General features: G+C 46.1%; 2 protein-coding genes across 2 annotated transcripts in view; both read right to left on the bottom strand.

The window, feature by feature from the left end:
* C8H3orf70 (chromosome 8 C3orf70 homolog) overlaps positions 1-17382 on the bottom strand; it is a 41352-nt gene extending 23970 nt beyond the window's left edge. Inside the window, exon 1 of the mRNA XM_050965687.1 lies at positions 17154-17382. Within this exon, the coding sequence (XP_050821644.1) occupies positions 17154-17328 (175 nt within the window). The 5' untranslated portion in view covers positions 17329-17382. The remainder of the gene's footprint in view (positions 1-17153) is intronic.
* PPP2R3A (protein phosphatase 2 regulatory subunit B''alpha) overlaps positions 1-20826 on the bottom strand; it is a 767863-nt gene that overhangs the window by 728899 nt on the left and 18138 nt on the right. The gene's annotated exons all lie outside the window — the stretch shown is intronic.

The raw sequence follows: 20826 nt of genomic DNA, 5'->3' as shown, positions 1-20826 counted from the left end.
ATCAGATACTCAACACAATTAATATTAACAAGAAGGTGGAAGGAATGAAAGCCATAATAGGGAAAGAACAGAATATTTAGATAAGTCCAATGTATTCAAGTTGGCAGGGCCTGATGAAATTCAACCTAGGATACTGAAGGAATCTTAACCATTAGCTATTATCTTTCAGATTCATGGAGGAAGGGAGAGGTCCTACAAGACTGGAAAAGGGCAAACATGGTACCTATCTTTGAAAAGGAGAACAAAGAGGATCTGGGGAATTATAGACAGGTCAGTCTAACTTTGATATCTAGAAAGATACTAGAACAAATGATTTAACCACCAATGTGTAAACAGCTAGAAGATAACAGGGGAAATTACTAGTTAAACTGGAGAAGATGGGGATTAAAATCAGGATTGAAAGGTGGATAAGTAACTAATTTAAAGAGCAACTACAGCAGGTCATACTGAAAGGTGACCTGTCAGGCTGGAGGGAGGTTACTAGTGGAGTTCCTTAAGGATCAGTCTTGAGACCAATCTTATTTAACATTTTTATTAATGACTTTGGCACAAAAAGTGGGAGTGTGCTAATAAAATTTGCAGATGACACAAAGTTGGGAGGTATTGCCAATATGGAGGAGGACTGGAATATCATACAAGAAGATCTATATCGCCTTGTAAACTGGAATAATAGAAATGGGATAAAATTTAATACTGCAAAGTGCAAGTTCATGCACTCAGAGATTAACAATGAGAGTTGTTGCTATAAATTTGGGACGTATCAGTTGGAAGCAACAGAGGAGGAGAAAGACCTGGGTGTATTGGTTGATCACAGGATGACTATGAGCTACCATTGTGATGCAGCTGTGAAAAAAGACTAATGCAGTCCTAGAATGCATCAGGCGAGATATTTCCAGTAGAGACAGGGAAGTGTTATTGCCGTTACACAAGGCAGTGGTGAGACCTCATCAGGAATAGTGTGTTCAAATCTGGTCTCCCACGTTTAAGAAAGATGAATTCAAATTGGAACAGGTACACAGAAGGGTTACTAACATGATCCGAGGAATGGAAACCCTAACTTATGAGGTGAGACTCAAAGAGCTTGGCTCATTTAGCCTAACCAAAAGAAGGCTGAGGGGAGATATGATTGCTCTCTACAAATCCATCAGAGGGATAAACACCACGGAGAAAAAGAAGTTAAGTGCCAGTGTGGACACAAGAACAAATGGATATAAACTGGCCATCAGCAAGTTTAGGCCTGGAATTAGATGAAGGTTTCTAACCATCAGAGGAGTGAAGTTCTGGAACAGCTTTTTGCAGTTAGGGCAAAAAAACCTAACATGCTTCAAGACTGAGCTTGATAAGTTTACGGAGCGGATGGGATGATGAGACTGCCTACAGTGGTATGCAGCTGATCTGTGACTGCTAGCAGCAACTATCTCCAATGGCCAGAGATGAGACTCTAGATGAGGAGGGCTCTGAGTTACTACAGAGAATTTTTTCCCAGGAGTCTGGATGGTGGGTCTTGCCCACATGCTCAGGGTCTAACTGATTGCCATGTTTTGGGTCAGGAAGGAATTTTCCTCCGGTCAGATTGGCAAAGACCCTGTGGGGCCTTCACCTTCCTCTAAAGCAGGGGCATGAGTCACTTGAAGGTTTAAACTGGTTGTCATAAACAGATAAGTAAGAGTTAATAGAACGGAAGTACTTCATATCTCTTTTGCCTGTAAAGGGTTAACAAGATCAGTGAGCCTGGCTGTCACCTGACCAGAGGACCAATCAGGGGACAGGATACTTTCAAATCTTGAGGGAGGGAAGTTTTTGTGTGTGCTGTTAGATTTTGGTGGTTGTTCTCTCTGGGTTCTGAGAGTGACCTGACGTGCAACCAGGTTTCTCTCCAATCTCCCTGATACAGGTACTTATAGATTCAAAATAGTAAGTACTAGGTGATAAGGCGAGTTAGGCTTATGTTTGTTTTCTTTATTTGCAAATGTGTATTTGGCTGGGAGGATTTTAATTTGTACTTGTATACTTAGGTGGGAGAGTGTTCCCAGTGTCTATAGCTAAAAGACCCTGTACCTATTCCATTTTAAATTTACAAAGATAATTTTTACTGTTTTTTTTTTTAATTACAAGCTTTTCTTGTTTAAGAACCTGATTGTTTGGGTTTTCTTCTGTTGTGAGACCCCAGGGGACGGGGTCTGGATTCACCAGGGAATTGGTGGGGAGAAAGGAGGGAAGGGGGAGAGAAAGGTTAATTTCTCTCTGTGTCAGGATTACTTTCCCTCTCAGGGAGAGTCTGGGAGAGGGATTGAGAAGGAGGGGGGAAGGTGAATTTTCCTCTCTGTTTAAGATTCAAGGAGTTTGAATCACAGTGATCTTCCAGGGTAACCCAGGGAGGGGAAGCCTGGGAGAGGCAACGGTGAGGGAAAGGGTTACTTTCCTTGTGTTAAGATCCAGAGAGTCTGGGTCTTGGGGGTCCCCGGGCAAGGTTTGGGGGGGACCAGAGGGTACCAGGCACTGGAATTCCTGGTTGGTGGCAGCGCTACAGGTTCTAAGCTGGTAATTGAGCTTAGAGGAATTCATGCTGGTACCCCATCTTTTGGACGCTAAGGTTCAGAGTGGGGGTTTATACCATGACACTGGTGTAAATGGCAGATTCTCTGTAACTTGAAATCTTTAAATCATGATTTGAGGACTTCAGCAACTCAGGCAGAGGTTATGAGTCTATTACAGGAATGGATGGGTGAGGTTCTGTGGACTAGATGATCATGATGGTCCCTTCTGACCTTAAAGTCTATGAGAAAAGCATAAATACTCTATCAAAGACTATCTGGTCTTTATACCACACATAAAGATCTGACATGGAATAGTAAGTATACATGTAGCAAAAATATACTGGCACCTGAAGCCCCATTCTGTCAAGACTTTAAAACTACAATTCTGTGGCGCCAGACTTTTCCTTTCTTAATATTTGTTTTTACCTCTCAAACCCTTTCCAGTAAGAGACTTTACATAATGTCCTTCAAATTAAGTAGTCTACGTTAACCCTATTAGCATAAAAAGTGTCAATTTAAATGGCATTCAGTGAGGCAAGTCAAGCTCAGTATAAAGGGCAGTATCAATAACATACACAAGTCCATTTAAATAGCATATAGTTTTTAGGCACTAATGCAAAAATAGTGGAAAACAAAACAAAACCATGCCTCAAACTAAAAATCGTAGAGCAATAGATATTCAAAGTCTTTGTTAAATGTGAATCTGAAAAGAGTTCACAGAAACTCCACCAGTAGCAGAGTTCTTATTCAGCCAGTATCAGAAAAGCCAAGAAAGGCTACAAAGAGCATCAGCTCATTATATAAGTTTTTTTTTTTTTAAAAAGCAGCCATCAACCTACTTCTTTATGGATTGCTCAGTTCCAAGAGCCTCTATTTACTCTACAGAGTTTGAAACAGATTGATTAAAACTTCATTCCTAGTAACAGCAGGGACTTTTCCAATGCCTGTAAGAGACAAAAAGTTCAGAGAGACAATTTCCTAACAATTGTACTCAACTTGTAATTGTGGAGTATTTCCAGCTGTCTGCAGAGCTACTTTCATCACAGTGGGGAAGCAGGTATTATTGAAGCAATCCTACCTTCTTAGAAAGTTTTGACTTCACATGCACCCACCTGCAAGCAGGCTCCCTTATATAGCTGAGCCTGTTTGTATTGCTGAACAAGAACTGAAGCCTACACAAGAGTCTGTGTGCGTGGCTGGTGTATGCAAATTCAACTATGATCAAGTATGCTGACAAATAAATCAGAGTGGTAGCACACACAAAGGAGGACAGTGCCAAAGTACAAACATTTAAAGAAAATGCCGGACTAAAGCTCTTAGAACCACTGAGGAGTTTTAGGCAGAGTTTGCAGAGTAAGGTCGTAACGGGCAAGGGAGTGACATTGCCAAGATGATAAAGTGGAATTTCAATACGTAGCCTTTAGAAATTATCATGGCTTCAACTTTAGCCTTGAAGAAAAATTAGTCTAGCGGGGGTGGGGGTCTGCTTTATATCTATCACCGTATCAGGGGCAAGGTTTTTATTCCTTCGAAGACTTAAATAAGAGCTATAGTCTAAACTGGGGGGCACATTTTCAAGAGCTCAGCACCCAAAACCTCCCATTCTGACACTTTTTGCCAGATTTTCAGAAGAGCTCAGCACAGTGGATACAGAGCTCTTCTGAAAATCTGGCTACTTATATTTTGGTGCCTGAATGGAAGGTGGGTCCTTTGAAATCCAAACACTCCTTGCATATTGGAATAGCAGATGAAAAACTATACATACCTTGGGACCAAGGAGCTATATTCTCAAACTATTTTTTCAAACAAAGATTGAGCTAACCAAACAATCCACCAAGAACTATAATTGGTCCACATTACACTGGAGTTTAGTCAGTGATCAGATAAAGCAACAGCCTCTTTGTGGAGGCTAAAACATTAGGAGCAAAATTTTGTGTTGATTTGTGTGGATGATGACAGCGGGTGGTGTAGTATGTATGTTTTTGAAGAACTGTTGCAGTTGGGTCAAGTAATCCATGTAGTCTTCCTTATACAATGAATGAAACTGCTGCATGTAAATTAACTGTAGAGTAAGGGTGGTGATATCCCAATGGTCAAGGCATTGGCATAGATACATGGCACAAACATATGCTTTGCTGTAGCTGTACAATGTACACCACACAGATATAACTCATAAAGTCAAAATGGCTGAAAACTTAAAAATGGGATGATAGACAGCCAATCTCAGTGATGACTGAACTTGAATATGCTGAACAAAAAGAGCTCTCAGCCATGCTTGTAGCTGTTTCCATCGCTTCACACTGAATCAGACATTTCAGATTTCAGAGTGACAGACAGATGACACTGCTGGAATCTTATATAAATCAAGCATATATAACACCTTTTAAATTGCCTAAACTAAAGAACAGATACACTAAAAACAATCCCTAGCTGCCACACTCAGACTGGCTTTGGGTGTGTGGGGAGGCAGAGAAAGAGTATGTACTTAATATGTGAGTACGCTAACATACTGAATGGAATACTGGCAAAACTTCATGAAGGGACATCTGGTATGTATTCCAAATTTACTTAGTTATCAGTAACTATCAGTAAAAACATAAAAAAAGATTTAAAATGCATAAATACTACAACATGGGGAGGGGGGGGCATATTTTCTAGACTACCTGAAAACAGATACATTAGCAGCAATTTTTTAGATTAATGTATATAAACTCACAATATGTAGTAGAAACAACAATGGAGCCTGAAATACACACCTTCAGAATTACACAGTTAAAGTTTATTTTACTTTTATCTCCAAGAAAAAATAAAATGCTGGTGTGTCTTACCAAGTCATTTGTATATTTCTGCTAAATCACAAGATTGTACTGATACAAGCCTGCAAGTCAGCATATGTAAATGAGCAGGAAATAAAATATAAATGTTTTAAGAAATAATCCCTCATGGACAAACCCAACTCTGTTTGGTGGTGGCTTGGGGAGAACAATGAGTTCTGGGATCAGCTACTGCCATGGGTGTTCAGGTTCTGTGGGGAGCTCCTGAAAGCTGTCCACAGTGCGTCCAGTAAGTCTAACACAGTGCCAGCTTTGAAAGCCTTGAGGGCACAAGCCTTCAGGGTGCTAGCCTCAAAACTCCCATGTGAGCCTGTCAGTGCAGATCACTCTGGCATAGGCCTGCCATTATGATACATCCTAGAGATGCAGTTTAACAGCCTCAAAACATCCAGCTGAGCCGACAAGACTCAGGATGCTTCAGGATCAATGTTCCCTCTAATCTTTTACATCCATGTGCACAATGAATGCTATGTGCACCAATATAGAGGTGATCTGTGGCAGTGGTGGGGCTGAAGGGTTCAGAGTGTGGGAGGGGGCTCAGGACTGGGGCAGAGGTTTGGGATGCAGGGGGGTGAGGGCTCTGGCTGGGGGTGCGGGCTCTGGGATGGGGCCAGGAATGAGGGGTTTGGGGTGCAGGCAGCTCCGGAGCTTGGGCAGAGGAGCCTCTCCCAGGACGCGGCAGTTCCGGGGCCGGGACTGGGGGAGAGGCGCCTCTCCCCATCTGCGCAGCCCTTGATAGCTTGCTGCGCGGCCATGCAGCTTAGAGGGAACTTAGTTCAGGTTGCACTGAAATCACGCGCTCTTGGGTTTATACTCCTCAAGTGAGCCTGATGGGGGAACCCTCAAATAGCTCGAAAGTACCAAATCTGTTCATTCCAGAAGGGGGAGTGTTGTACCCCATCTGTACTCCAAGTACAACAATGCCTATCACTCATTCCACTACAAGAGTGGTGGCACAATGTCACTTGCTGGAATCAAGGATTAGAATTTTGAGCTCTGATTAGAAGCATGGACTCAAGAGTGAATATCTTCTTCAATTAATACTCTAATTCTCCAGGGAGTTTTAGAAATTTGTTCCAGAATATGGAAAACTGACATCCGCTAAGGGGAAACAATCTTACTGCATTTTTCCTTTGGCAGTGCAAGTTCCCACCTGAAATATCCACAGCTCCATATATTGTCCAACAAGAAACCTATGGGAAGTCTCGATCTGGACCCACGAAAACACTCACTTAGCCTTTTGGTCACAGTTATATATGAGATGAATAGTTTTCCCAGGGCTCTTAAAGACCACCAGGCCATTGACTTTAGGGCACAGGGACACTCTCTGTGAGCCTGAGCTTCTCAAAGGCAGGAGACAGCAGGTGATGCAGTTTCACCTTCATACAGAGTAACTAATAGTTTTCATCTGGTGGGAAATGTTTTGGTGTATAATTCTCCCTTTCTTAGGAACTTTGGAGAAAAGTGAGTAACAATTTGTATTCAATACTGTAGCTGACAGAAGAATTAACCTTGCAATAGGCATTTGACTTTGCAGTGGGTAACTTGAATTTAAAGCCTGCTTTTTGCCTATTCCTACAAAGCAATATTAAGATTTTTGTAAACATATTTACAATTACCCAAATTCAAATTTAAGATATCAAAACTCAATGCAGAAGGTTCTTTTAAACCTATCAATGTTTCTCCACAGTCTGATAAATTCTGCATATATGGGCCATCTTGCAGCTATACAGATTTAATATTTTGTTCATATTGTGATTTTGCGACTAAACTTTCAAAGCAACTAACAGATGTGTTCTAGATCTAAAATGGTATACCAATATCAAAAGTAGTACAGTAGGAACAGTAGACATCTAGTAGTAGCCCTTAGAGTTGTATATGAGAATAGAAATAAGATGTCATTCTGTTTCATTTTTATTCTCTTTGGTAAAATTAAGTTACAATAACTATTCAAAATGAGATGAAAGGCCATTAATATGGGGAGAGAAGCAACCTTTATGCTACTCTAGGCATCAAGTTGTCTTTACAAACATTTTTATGATATTAACTGGTAAAAACTCCTCTTTTCTATTTCTTACAGGCTTTATATAGCATTCTTCACCCTAGCATCTAGGTGTTTCTGCACCATTACATCCAGATACACCATCTTAATTTTCAAATCCAATTTAATCCAGTTTATCATGTGAATTCTTCTTTGCACAAAGTACATGATCATGGTGAATAAGTATCTACATGGGAAGATTTCTGATCGTAGGGGACTCTTTAATATGGTAGACAAAGACCCAAACAAATTCAATGGCTTTAAAACTGAATTTAGACAAATTCAGACTAGAAATAAAATAAAATGGCCAGAAATTGGTCCCATAAAAGATATTATCTCACCAACCTTGTGCATGTCAGAAATAAAATGTACAATTTTAACAGGGAGAGTAATTAGATATTGAAACAATTCATCAAGGGATGTGGTGGATTCTCCCATTATCTGAAGTCTAAAAGAGATGCTCTAGTTCAACTACACATTATTATCTTGATGCAAGAATTCACTGGGTGAAATTCTACAGCCTGCATTATGCAGGTGGTCAAACTACATCAGGGGTCGGCAACCTACGGTATGCGTGCCAAACACGGCACGCAAGCCAATATTGAGTGGCATGCTGCTGCCTGCCGCGGACCCGGTCCCCAGCCCCGCTCAGCCCCCCCGCCCATCGCTCTTCCCTGCGGGGCAGGAGGCAGAAGCTCGGTCCTGCAGCAGCCAAGCTTCTCCCCTCCCCCGCTTCTTCCCCCAGTGTGCTGCTTTCCTGCCCCTCCTCCTCTCCTTCCCTGCGCCAATCAGCTGATGGCCCTTGCGAGGGGGAGGGGGAGGAGGAAGAGTGGCAGCATGCTGGCTGCTCTGTAGAGGAGGCAGAGAAGAGGTAGGGATGGGGCCTTGGGGAAGGGGATGGAATTGGGCATATCCCTTCCAGCCCCCAGCCATGAGCCGCTCAGGGCAGGGGGCTAGAAGCACACCCATGAGCCGAGCACCCCAGCCCTCTGCCCTGACCCCTGCACCTCACACACACCCTCAGCCTTCTGCCCTGAACCCTGAACCCCACACACACCTCCAGCCCTCTGCCCTGACCCTTGAAACCCCACACACACCCAGCCCTCTGCCCTGCACCCCCCACATGCTCCAGCCCTCTGCCCTTACCCCTGAACCCCCACACACCCCAGCCTTCTGCCCTACACCCCCCACACACCCCAGCCCTCTTCCCTGACCCTTGAACCCCCCACACACCCAGCGTTCTGCACTACACCCCCCACTGCCCTGACCCTGAATCCCCACTGCCCTCTGCCCTGCACCCCCACAGCCCCCATCCCTCTGCCCTGATCCCTGAACCCCCACACACACCCAGCCTTCTGCCCTGAACCCCCCCACACACCCAGCCTTCTGTTCTGACCCCCGAATCCCCACACACACCCAGCCTTCTGCCTTACACCCTCCACACACCCCAGCTGTCTGCCCTGACCTCTGAACCCCCCCCCCACACCCAGCCTTCTACCCTGACCCCCCCCCACATACACAGCCCTCAGCCCTGAACGCTGACCCTCCGCTCAAGGTCTGGAGTGCCGGCTGCCAGCCCCTTGCCAGTCGGTGTCCTGGCTGCAGGCCCCGCTCAGCCTGCTGCTAGCCTAGGTGAACAGAATCCCAGGCTGGCAGTGAGCTGAGCAGGCTGGCAATGCAAGATCAGCTTTTAATTTAATTTTAAATGAAGCTTCTTAAACATTTTGAAAACCTTGTTTACTTTACATACAACAATAGTTTAGTTATATGATATAGACTTACAGAAAGAGACCTTCTAAAAACGTTAAAATGTATGACTGGCACGTGAAACCTTAAATTAGAGTGAATAAATAAAGACTCGGCACACCACTTCTGAAAGGTTGCCAACCCCTGGACTACATGATCATATTGGGCTTGTCTAGCCTTAAACTTATGCGTCTACTTAGTTTATCAGAAGAGAAGAGGTGACAATCAGTCTTTAAACATACAGACAGGGAAAAGATATCTTAGACTCATAGACTTTAGGGTCAGAAGGGACCAATATGATCACCTAGTCTGACCTCCTGCACAAAGCAGGCCACAGAACCCTACCCATCCACTTTTGTTATAGAAGTGGATGGGTAGGGTTCTGTGGCCTGCTTTGTGAAGGAGGTCAGACTAGATGATCATACTGGTCTCTTCTGACCCTAAAGTCTATGAGTCTAAGATATTCAATGTTAGGGAGATCTATATTTCCTACATACATTCGCTATGCAGGAACAACTTCTGCTCACCTGGCAAGTTTAACAGACACAGAAATCAGATATGGAAGGGATCTTTTAAGTCATAATGTGTAGCTTACTAATGAAGGATTATTACCAACTGTATCTTGTCACAGAAGTGAGCCCTATATTTAAAGACTTAGGCAGCTTTCCATTATAAGCCTTATTTTTGTTGTCCCCCCTCACTCTTTTTATAGCTCAAGTCCCTTTGTGCTGCTAAAGCAGTATACAAAGACAAATTCTTAGCACTGAAAATGGCATGAGAAAGATCCGGGGAAAAGTCAAATTGGACCCAGTTTTCAAGAAATTAAACACCAGAAAGTGTGTGTGTAATGGGGATTGTTTGAAAAGGGAAATAAATTTCAAAATCTCTTTAGTATTTAAAAGAAGAGCAGCAAAAATATTTGATTATTGCTATAAAAAATGAGATTATAAATTATGACAAATTATGTACAAAAATGTTTGGTTACTCTAAAGATCTTTATCCAGCACAAACTAAAGCGGGAACAAAGTGGGAAATATCTCCCTTGCAGCTGAAACATCTTTGGCAATGAGTTCTTGAAGAAGTCTTTTTCACAGGCAACTCAAGTTACAGTTACCCAACATTTGCCATTATATATCCCTGCTTTCAGTTGTTTACAACTTTGCCAAACTTTACCATACCAGGTTGCCTCTGGTTTATTTATTTAACATTTCAGCAAAAACGGTTCAGCTGTTTCTGAAAACAATGTAAGAGGGCAATGTTTTCCTCATGTTAAAAAACTCTCACAACTGTTTCATGGAGAAATTCTAGCACTTCCATGCTTTGAAGCTGTGCCTTTTGCCATCCGTGTGAAAATCCATCTGAATTTTGCCAATTATAAACCCTCAAAAAAACCACAACCAAAAACAGTTTGCACATGCTCAGTAGAGGTTTGTTAAAGGCTGACAGCTAAATTCTCAGAAGATTCCATCTGCACTGAGCATGTTCCATCGTCACACAGCTCCTGTGTGCTGACTGGACTGAACACATATGATCTCCACAGAGTGACTGTGCATGCACCATTCCAGAGCTGCAAGGGCTGAGCAGGACATTTCCTGCAACTGCTCCTCCTGGCTGCCAGGGACCACTGTGGCACCGGACAGAAACAGAGCAGGGAGAACATCTCTCTTTCAGTGCCCACTTTGCTGGTACTCAGACACGCTAAGGGATGGAGATGGGTTTGGGGGAAGGTGTGGATAGGAGCAAGGAAGATAGGGCAGGATCAGGACCCGGGGGAGAGGCAGTGTTGCAGGAGAGCAGGGCATAGGCAAAAAGGCTACAACCACTAGAGAACACTTTCTTCCAGAATCTAGAATTTAACCCACTATCCCAAACTCTTACTATTCCCTCTGTTGTCAGCATATAGCTGTGTAACCCTGTGGCAAAAATGTACCTTCATCCTCTAGTGGGAGGGCCACTTAGAGCATAACAGCTTACTACTGCTATCAGTTAACCTATTAACTAAAGTGGCAGAGATCTGTGCTATACCTCTAAAGGTCGCAACCCTGCCAATGACCCGTATAGGAACTAATATGGTTCCACATGACGGAATTGTCTTTTCAGTTTGCATTTGTAAAAAGTTAGGAACTTACAGACAAAAATTACTATGTTAAAGTTGCAAAGTCAAGCACTCAAAGTGAGGAAATACCAGAATTAAGGTTGCCTGTGCAACCTCAATTTGCCCCCTACGTGTGTACACATTGTGATACACTCAGTAATTGGACGATTACATACTACTATGCTTCAGTCAATAGCTTGGCCAACTGAAATAAACAAAAACTTCTTAGTTTGGTGGGAGAGTTTGGCCTCCCTTGCCTCCAAAACAGTGTCTGGATCAGAGAGAGTTTGAAATGGGATTCACTCGCTCTTTGTAAAGAGAGAACCATGTTATTGCCAAGCTGTGACATGACTGGCTACACCTAAGTTCCTTCGCAACAACAGGGAATGGATCACTTGATGATTAACCTGTTCTGTTCATTCCCTCTGGGGCATCTGGCATTGGCACTGTCAGAAGACAGGATACTGGGCTAGATGGACCCAGTATGGTTGTTCTTATATTCCCAACCCAAAAGTGCTCAAAACTCTATTTTCACATAGCAGTGTTAAAATACCACTAAATATAAAAAGTATTCCTACTCCAGAGGAAAAAAAGAAATCTAATAAGCAGAATTATAGACAGGAAAAGGTGAAGCATTCATTCAAAGCAAGTGAAAATATTAACTAGATTGGAAAAGACTTGAAAAATCATGAAGGGGGAAGCTAGGCTAGAAGAGGATGATACACAACTGCACAAATAATTAATGTTTTGGTTTGATGGCCAACCACTCCCACCTCCCCCCCCAAAAAAAACAAGACTTGGTTTGTTTGGAACCCAAACTCATTTTCTTTTGTTTTTCTTGCCAAAATGAAAACCAAAAAAATTTTGTTCAGGTTGATTCGAATCAGCGTTTTCAAAACAAAATGTTGAAATGGTTCGTTTTGACGATGTACAATCTTCTTTTGACGTTTTCGAAAAAAGTCCTCGTTTTTTTCTTTGGCTGAAACTCTTTGCCAAATCTGCAAATAAGCTTTGGGCACCTTGAAACTGCATATTTCAGCAAATTTACTATTCACCAAAAAAAATGTGGCCAGCTCTACTGAAGAACACTTGTCACATTTAGCAAAAGGTCAATTCCACTAGCCAAGATCAGTAATAGGAATATTGTGACTGCAAACAAACCTGCACAAATTAGTCAAAAATTATTCCTTGGGGCTATAGTCAAGGAAACCTATACACAGACTTATTCCAGAACGGTGTTTGGTTATACTTAATATGAAGGATGATACTGAGTTTCCAAAATCAAGAGCAGGTCAGAAGGGAGATTAAGAACCTCAAAACCTTGGCTCACTCCCCCACCCAATGTCAATAACATTGATATAGTATAAAATGGAATAGGCTCACTTGAGACCAGAAGGAAGAAATGGAAAATACCAAGAGAGAGGAACTGTATAATAATGATTGCACGTGTATAACAACTATACAGTCAGAAAAATAAAAGTATTGTTCATCAAAAGTGATACATCTAGATTTCCAAAACTAAATTTTAAATTTAAATTTTGTTTAAGAAAGACTTCCACTTTCTTGAGCCATCATATATACTTTTCAGGATTGTCACTTTTTGCTCCTCCCTTTACACAAAACCTGCAGCTTGAACAGTGCTAGAGATAAAATGCCAAGTGTTTTATGCTGCAATTTATCAACCTTCATGGGCACAACCATTGTAAGAAAAAACAGTCTGAAAACCAGCAATGTTATTTTGATTGGGCAGAGTCTCATAAAGAGAAACAGTTTTACTATGATCAATAGACTGATCCCATTAGTATTTTAGGAGGAAGAAGAATCTTTAAAAATGCATTTATACAAAAATACAAAGAAAAAAGGTAAAGAAGCTGTAAGATAAAGGAAAACTACAGTGAATCTTCCTGTAAAACACAAAAGCTTCCTTTAATAGCATAAGCTGGGACATTAACATATTGTATTTTCTGTAGACGGAAAACAATCTATTTGCAAGGCTGGCTGAAAGTATCAAAAAACAGAACTGGGAAAGCAACTTTTCTGGCTCACGATAAACAAATAGTAACCAGGACCACCTGGAGTGGGGCAAAAGAGGCAGTTTGCACCTGCCCCCCAAAATGACAAAGGGATCTCTAGGCTAAATTTGAGCCAGAGGCATTGCGATCTGACGCACAGGGTCACAGATTGCAGCGCCACTCACATTTGGCCCAGATCCCACCATTGCAACCACTGGCTTCATCACACCAGGTCCCGAGGCAATCTGCCAAGCCAAGAGCCTGGATGTGGAAGTAGAGTCAGGAATACCATTCCCACCAGCAGTGGAGCTGGAGCTCAAGGAAAGACAGGACCAAGAGCAGCCCCTGGCCACATACAAGGCAGAGACCCACCATTCCAGTAGGACAGGCAGCATCTTCACAGGCCTCGGTCCTCTCTGACCCGCCCTTACTCTCCTTGGCCTCCCATCCCAGCAGGGAGGGAAGCAACCCCACAGACCTGGGCCTACTCTGTGCCCCTCATTCTCCTCCCCTCTTCTTAAACTCTTTCATCTCCATGGTAACGTTTTTTTTTGAAGGGTGAGGGGCCCTCAGTTTCACATTTTGTCCCAGGTTCCCAAAACCTTTGTGCGGCTCTGATGATGACTCCAGTTAAGATCCATCATATTTTTTGCTACTAGAGATGTGCTTGACTGGAGGGGTTGCGGGGAAATGTGCTTGCATATGTGATGGTTATGTCCAGGAATTAAATGCTCTGGGAAGGAAATTATTAGTGAGATTCATTTTATGACAAAATGCCAATTTTCTAGAGATCATAGGTGCCGACTCCATGGGTGCTCTGGGGCTGGCGCACCCACGGGGAAAAATTGGTGGGTGCAGCTCCCCGCCCTGCCCTAGCTCACCTCCGCCTCCATTCTGCCTCCTCCCCTGAGCACCCCACGGCTCTGCTTTTCCCCCTAGCTCCCAGCACTTGCCGCCGCAAAACAGCTGTTTTGTGGCAGCAAGCACTGGGAGGGAGGGGGGAGGAGGGAGAACGTGGTGCTCTCGGGGAAGAGGCGGGGCCAGGGTGGGGATTTGGGGAAGGATTTCAATGGGGCACAGAGGAGGCAGAGTTGGGGTGGGGACTTTGGGGGAAGGGTTGGACTGGGGGTGGGGCAGGGGCAAGAGGGGGCAGGGCAGAGATGGAGTGGGGCTGGGGGTTGAGCACTCACCGGCGCTAGAAAAAGTTGGCGCCTATGCTAGAGAGTCTCTGACCTGCTTACTTAATGCACCAATAAAATCAAACTGCACTTTACAGAGAACATTTTATTAATTATTTTTATTAGCAGCTGCTAAACTCTATTGCACATTATTGCACATGTGTGACCCACCCCCTCCTCCTAACATACTGTGGTAAAATATGGACTGTCCTTGTAATAGAAAAGTTTTCACACCACTTACATACCCAAGAGATGCACCAAGTAGAGTATAGGTTTTGACAAACTTGGTCTCCCTTTCTATCATACTCAGAGGAAGAGGGCTCCCCAGTCAGCAAACCAAAATCTTTAGCCAGGTTCTTGGAACATTAACCTGAGCCTTCATAAGTAATGTTAACTTTTTATTGTAACTTTGCCCCAAGTTAAAAAAAATAAATAAATGGCCCTGGCATACTGATAAAATTTACTTTTTGACCAGCCTCAGACAGATGCAAATTATACTGAAAAACTCACTAACTACACCAGTCAAAATGTGAGAGAAAGTGCAAAAAAGTAATATAATGCAAATGTTATCCACTTTCTTCTATATAGTTGGTGTTACTGACAGAATGTCTCCTCATTACCATACTTCAAAATGCAATTCCCCCCAAATTTATCCTTGGAATACCAAAAACTTTACATTTATAAAATAAAATTATTAATACTTTACAATTAAAGAATGCATGAGTAAGTTCAAACCAAGGTGTTCATTTCTGGACACCTAACTATGGAAAGCATTTATTTGGTCTTAATTCCCATCTTATATCAAGTTAAGGTGGAGATCCTTAAATATCACAAACACTCAGCAGTGATGTACTATGACTCTAAGCCTCACTGATTGATGCTTGCACTGTATAAGTATTTGTACATTTAATGAATTTTAAGACTAGAAGTCCAACCTCCACTAGCCATAGAATTTTACCCCACAATTCCTACATCCAGACCAACAATCCACTTTCGAAGTACAGCATGTTTTTTAGAAAGACACCCAGCCTTGATTTAAGGACTCAAAATGATGGAGAATTTACACGCCTCTAAGAAATCTGTTCTACTGGTTAATTACATTCACCCTTAAAAAAATGTTATTTCCAGTTTTCAACTGCTGAATTCAAACAGTGAATTGACAAAGGCAGTTGTTGAAGCAGATTGAAGCAGGCGGAGCACATGATACAAAGAAGAGGGACAGCTGTAGGGGTATGCTGCTTGCTCCCCAAGCTTTCAGCAGAGGGATGGCTACCCTAATTCCCTCCCTCTGCACACACCACACTGACTGACTTGCACATCTCAGTCCGAGTCTGCACGAGGCTCAGTTTTAAAATCTAGGCTCGATTCTCTGATCAGGGTCTTCAGTGGCTGGCCTAAAGTCCTTGTCCGGAGCACACAAGCACCACCCTGGGCCATCACTCGCACAGTACCATGGTGAAGAAAGGATAAGGACCACAGTCCAGCAACCACTTTTTCACTCATGGCCACCACCGGGGCTGAGCAGGCTCAGCCACATCAGGGAAGGGCACAAAGCCGTTCCTGGAGTGGGGCACAGCCAATATCTACCTCCTCAGCCTCCTCTGCCTGGATCAGCACCACGGTCAAGGGCACTGAATGCATCCCCAGCCCAAGCGCAGTGCCTCACCCCGGTGCCCATAGCTCTGACCCTGCACTAGCCAACTCCCACCCTGTGCCAGCCCTGACCCCCTCCCCAGCCCCACTCTGAGCCCAGCCCAACCCCACCCCTGCTCTACTCCAGTCCCAGCCCCCTTCCCCAGTCAACCATCTCCGCTGCCCCATACCATCCCCGCTCTAGCCATGGCCCCATCCCTGGCTAACCTCATGACAGCCCCGCTTCAAACCAAACAACCCCTTTCCCCCAAGCCAGCACCACTCTGGCTTCCTCCCTGGCCAACACTGCCCCCCGGGACAGCCCCCTCCCTGGCCAACACTCCCCCCCCCGGGACAGCCCCCTCCCTGGCCAACACTCCCCCCCCCGGGACAGCCCCCTCCCTGGCCAACACTCCCCCCCCCGGGACAGCCCCCTCCCTGGCCAACACTGCCCCCCGGGACAGCCCCCTCCCTGGCCAACACTCCCCCCCCCGGGACAGCCCCCTCCCTGGCCAACACTCCCCCCCCCGGGACAGCCCCCTCCCTGGCCAACACTCCCCCCCCCGGGACAGCCCCCTCCCTGGCCAACACTCCCCCCCCCGGGACAGCCCCCTCCCTGGCCAACACTCCCCCCCCCGGGACAGCCCCCTCCCTGGCCAACACTCCCCCCCCGGGACAGCCCCCTCCCTGGCCAACACCCCCCCGTGACAGCACCGCTCTAGCCCCCAACCAGCCCCACGCCAGCCACGCTCTCACCCCCGCCAATGGCGCTGGAACAATTTGTACGGTGGTGATGCTGAGCGCCATTGAACCAAACTGTAAACCCTGCATCTGACAGGAACTGCTTCAAGCAGGGGGCGCGGCCGCACCCCCCCCCTTAGTTCCAGCTCCGACCCGGCCCCGGGCCGGCCAACTGCCCCCCCGCCCAGCTCCGACCCCGGCCCCCCCGGCCCCGCGCCGGCCAACTCCCCCCCCCAGCTCCGACCCAGCCCCGCGCCCCCGCCCAGCTCCGACCCCGGCCCCCCCGGCCCCGCGCCGGCCAACTCCCCCCCAGCTCCGACCCGGCCCTCGCACTCACAGTGGCACCAGCCCAGGTGGCAGCACCAGTGCAGGCGGAAGCAGCGGCCGTGGCTGTGGGTGGCGCAGAGCGAGCGCCCGGCGCAGGGCTGGAAGTCGGGTCTCCCCGCGCAGCTGCGGGCCAGCGCCTGAGCCTCGTCCCGCTTCTCGCTCTTCCCGGCCGCCGCCCCGCTCATGGCGCCGCCGAGCCGGGCTGAGCCGAGCCGCCAACGGGGAGCGTCCCCCGCGCCACAGGGCAGCGAGCGCCGCGGGCAGAGCCCGGCCAGCCCGCCCGGCTCCGCCCAGTGCCCGCCCCGTCGCGCAGGGGCCCGGCCAGCAGGCACCTCCCCCGGCCGGCCGGCCAGTGCGGGGCGGGGCTGCGGCGCTCCGGACCGCGCCCGGGGGCTGCAGGCGGCGGGACCGCGACCCTGTCCGGGGGGGTCCAGCGCCCCCCGACCCCGATCGCAGCTGAGGAGCCTCTGATCACCCGCCAAAGCGACCCTGCCTCCCGCAACACGGCAGTTCCCCCACAGCTCTGCCTCCCCCGCGCCCCAGCATCTCTGCTGTCACCCCCCCCCTCCTCCACAGCTGGGCAGACTCTGCCTCCCCCCGCCACAGCGGCTTTGCCCCCCATGTACACAGCTGGGTGGGAGCCACTGCCCCCCACACGCCCTATCAAGTCACTAATGTGTGTTAAGCTGAGAGCCGGGCGGCCAGGATGTGCCCTGTGCGGGGCTTGGATGATCCGGATCCCTTTGTCCCTCTGACAAGGATGCTCCATTGCTGAGTCAGGGGCGGTTTGCTATGTAACCTACTGCTGAGTGGCCTATCCCTGGCCCCACGCGCCCCCTGCCCCCCACTCCTTGTACAGCTGAACAGCATCCCCCTCCCCGCTGCAGAAACACTGCTCCTTCTGCACCCTAGCAGCCCCCTTTCCTCCTCCAGCAAATTCATAATCAGAATGATCTGCTGGGATGACAAGACATAGCAGTGCTGGCAACGTGTAGAAAAACCCAGGCAACTGAGGTCTCTGGCAGAGGTAATTCAGCATCTTCCCAGGATAGATCATCACAGCAATATTTGGGTTTTATTCCCTTGTAGCCATTTGCCATTAATAGGTCTAATTTGATGGCAAATTATATTACACTATTTCTCCTTTCATCTTATTTCCCCTAGTATGAGAGCTTTTTTTCATTTGCTTCAGCGCCAAGTGTTATTTATTATTTTTATGTATTTATTTCTGGTAACTCAAGAAAATATCACTGGTATATTACTTCATATTGTGGACACTGGAGTAGAAAATATCTTTCCATTTCAGTTTCTTTTCTCATGGTGGTTGCACAGTCATTGCTCTTTGGGTTTGCATTGTGCTTTGTTGTTCCCAGTTTGTGGTCACTGATTCTGTATTTGGGAACAGTCCGCCTCATTTTCCTGAACTCACTGCAGTGAGTTGCTTGAGAGTTGTATGTAGAGATCTGTTAAAAGTCTGTCCTGTTTCTCATCTGTTCTCCCTTTCCACGATTTGTATAGAGGTTTTGCGTTTTGTCTGATGTTTTCAATATTCAGTCTGGAGTGAGCTTGTTTCCCTACACCCCACTTCTCGGCGCTGTAGTGATGCTGATGCCTGGATGTAGAAGCAGCATGTCTTCCCTTAGTTGTCATTTCTGGTTGTGAAGCACTTTATTTACTAAAAACCCACAGCTGACTCATGTCAGCTGAGTCTGGCTCATGGGGACTCTCCTTCTCCTACCCCCACCGTCCCAGAGCTCAGGCTCCAACCCGAGGCCTAAGATCTAAACCTCAATTAAACAGTCCCTTAGCCCAGCAGTTCTCAACTGGGAGTCTGCAGCACCCTGGAGGTCCATGAGCCCTTTCAGGAGGGCCGCAGAGACTCTTGGCTGAAAGCCGGTGCCCCAAGCACCAACCCACGCCAGCGCCCCTCCCCCAAGTTGGGAGCAGCACGGGGCTGAAGCCAGCGGTACCCTCCCAAGCTGGAAGTGGCTCAGGGCTGCAGCTGGCAAACCTTCCCCCCTCCACCCAAGGCAGGGGCAGCAGGGTGCTGAAGCTGGGAGCCCCAGTGTTCCTCCCTGCTGAAGCTGGAAGTCCCCCCGACCCATACACAGCCCCTAACTACCCCATTTGCACCCTGAGCTACTCCCCTGCCCACACACAGCCCCTAGCTTCCCCCTGCCTCCACCCCTCTGGCCGCTCACAGCCCCAGCTACTCCCTGCCTGCACCCTGAGCTACCCCCTTCATTTCATACAGCCCCTAGCTGCTCTCTCCCTGCACCCTGAGCGGTTTTCAAACTTTTTGAACTGAGTACCCCTTTGAGTTATATTTTTTGGTTGCATCCCCCCACAGCCCAGACAGGCTGAGTGGCCTCCTGAGTGAGTCAGGGGATGGAGGTGGCGCTCCCTCCCTGGACTCTGCTATGCGGAGATGGCTTGAGCCCCACCAGCCCTTACCCCCCACAAAATAGAAGTAAATCTATGCCTATGCCCAAGGGTCCCCGCCCGCCTCGGCCCGGAGCCCTGCACTTCCCTCTCTCCTGCCAGGCCCTGGGATGTTTATAGCATGCTGAGGGGAGGCCTCAGCAAGAAAAAGGTTGAGAACCCCTGCCTTAGCCCAAGCCCCATGAGCCCGGGTCAGCTGACATGGTCCAGCTGAGGGTATATATTGCAGTCTAGATGTATTATGGAACGAGTATATTCTGCTTTAGTTCATATGGTACTGGAAATTGAATATGTGGTGGTGTTAATTAGGAAGGGGAATTGTCCTAGTTCTGCTCTTAACAGCCATTGCTGGGCGAGTTCTGGTTTGTAAACACATTTGTTTGCAGAATGGTAGAGTTAGGGTTTCCATTGCCATTTTCTTCTGATAAGCGCAATTAGCTGTTAAGATTTGGCCCCAGACTTTGTACCTGAGTGGCAGAATTAGACTAGTGAATACTTTTATCTAGATTTTATTTTAAAATAGTTTAAGACCTCCTTGCCTTTCCTCTTCTAATGTTTTCATAGCTAGCTTGAAATTCTTTGTGATATTTATTATCAGGGCTAGCTATGTAACACTTCAGCATGTATTCAGCATCTCTGTTTCCAAAATAACATTTTAATTTGGCCTGGGGTTTTCTTGTTTTGTTTTTCTAATTATGATTTCATTCTTTTGTAGGATGACCTCTAGAGCCTATGTCTTGCAGTGTGCTTCTGGTGGGAATAAACTCCTTCATAGACAGTGTTGCATTGGCAAGAGTATAGTCAAGTCATCAGCGTATTTTTTAGTTGTTAGTCAGAATCCTGGGCCTGAGGACTGCTCTAGTAAAATGGACTATTGATAGAACTGATCAAACAGTTTATTTGGTCAATTTAGCCTTTTATTCTGTTCATGACTTGTCTGCAAACATAATTTTTATTAGATGTTCAAAATCATTTGATGAATAGCTTTCACTAATATATTTGAGTTTATAGATTGTTCAAATTGTCCCCAGCGAATATTCAGTTGATTATTAAATACCCAGACAAAAACTATTTTAACTCTATCTTAAGGCGAGACTACAGATCAGTAACTTAAGGGCAGACATGTTACTGGGATACAGTAGTTTACCTCAAAATGAAGCATTATAAACCCAGGAAACATAGAATTATGATTACACTTAAAAGAAATGCAAACATGTTAAGGTCTGGAAATTGCACAGTTT

This window comes from Gopherus flavomarginatus, chromosome 8, assembly GCF_025201925.1.
Source record: "Gopherus flavomarginatus isolate rGopFla2 chromosome 8, rGopFla2.mat.asm, whole genome shotgun sequence".
Classification (NCBI taxonomy): domain Eukaryota; kingdom Metazoa; phylum Chordata; order Testudines; family Testudinidae; genus Gopherus; species Gopherus flavomarginatus.
The sequence above is the reverse complement of the archived record's forward strand: the minus strand, read 5'-3'. Positions and strand labels throughout refer to the sequence as shown.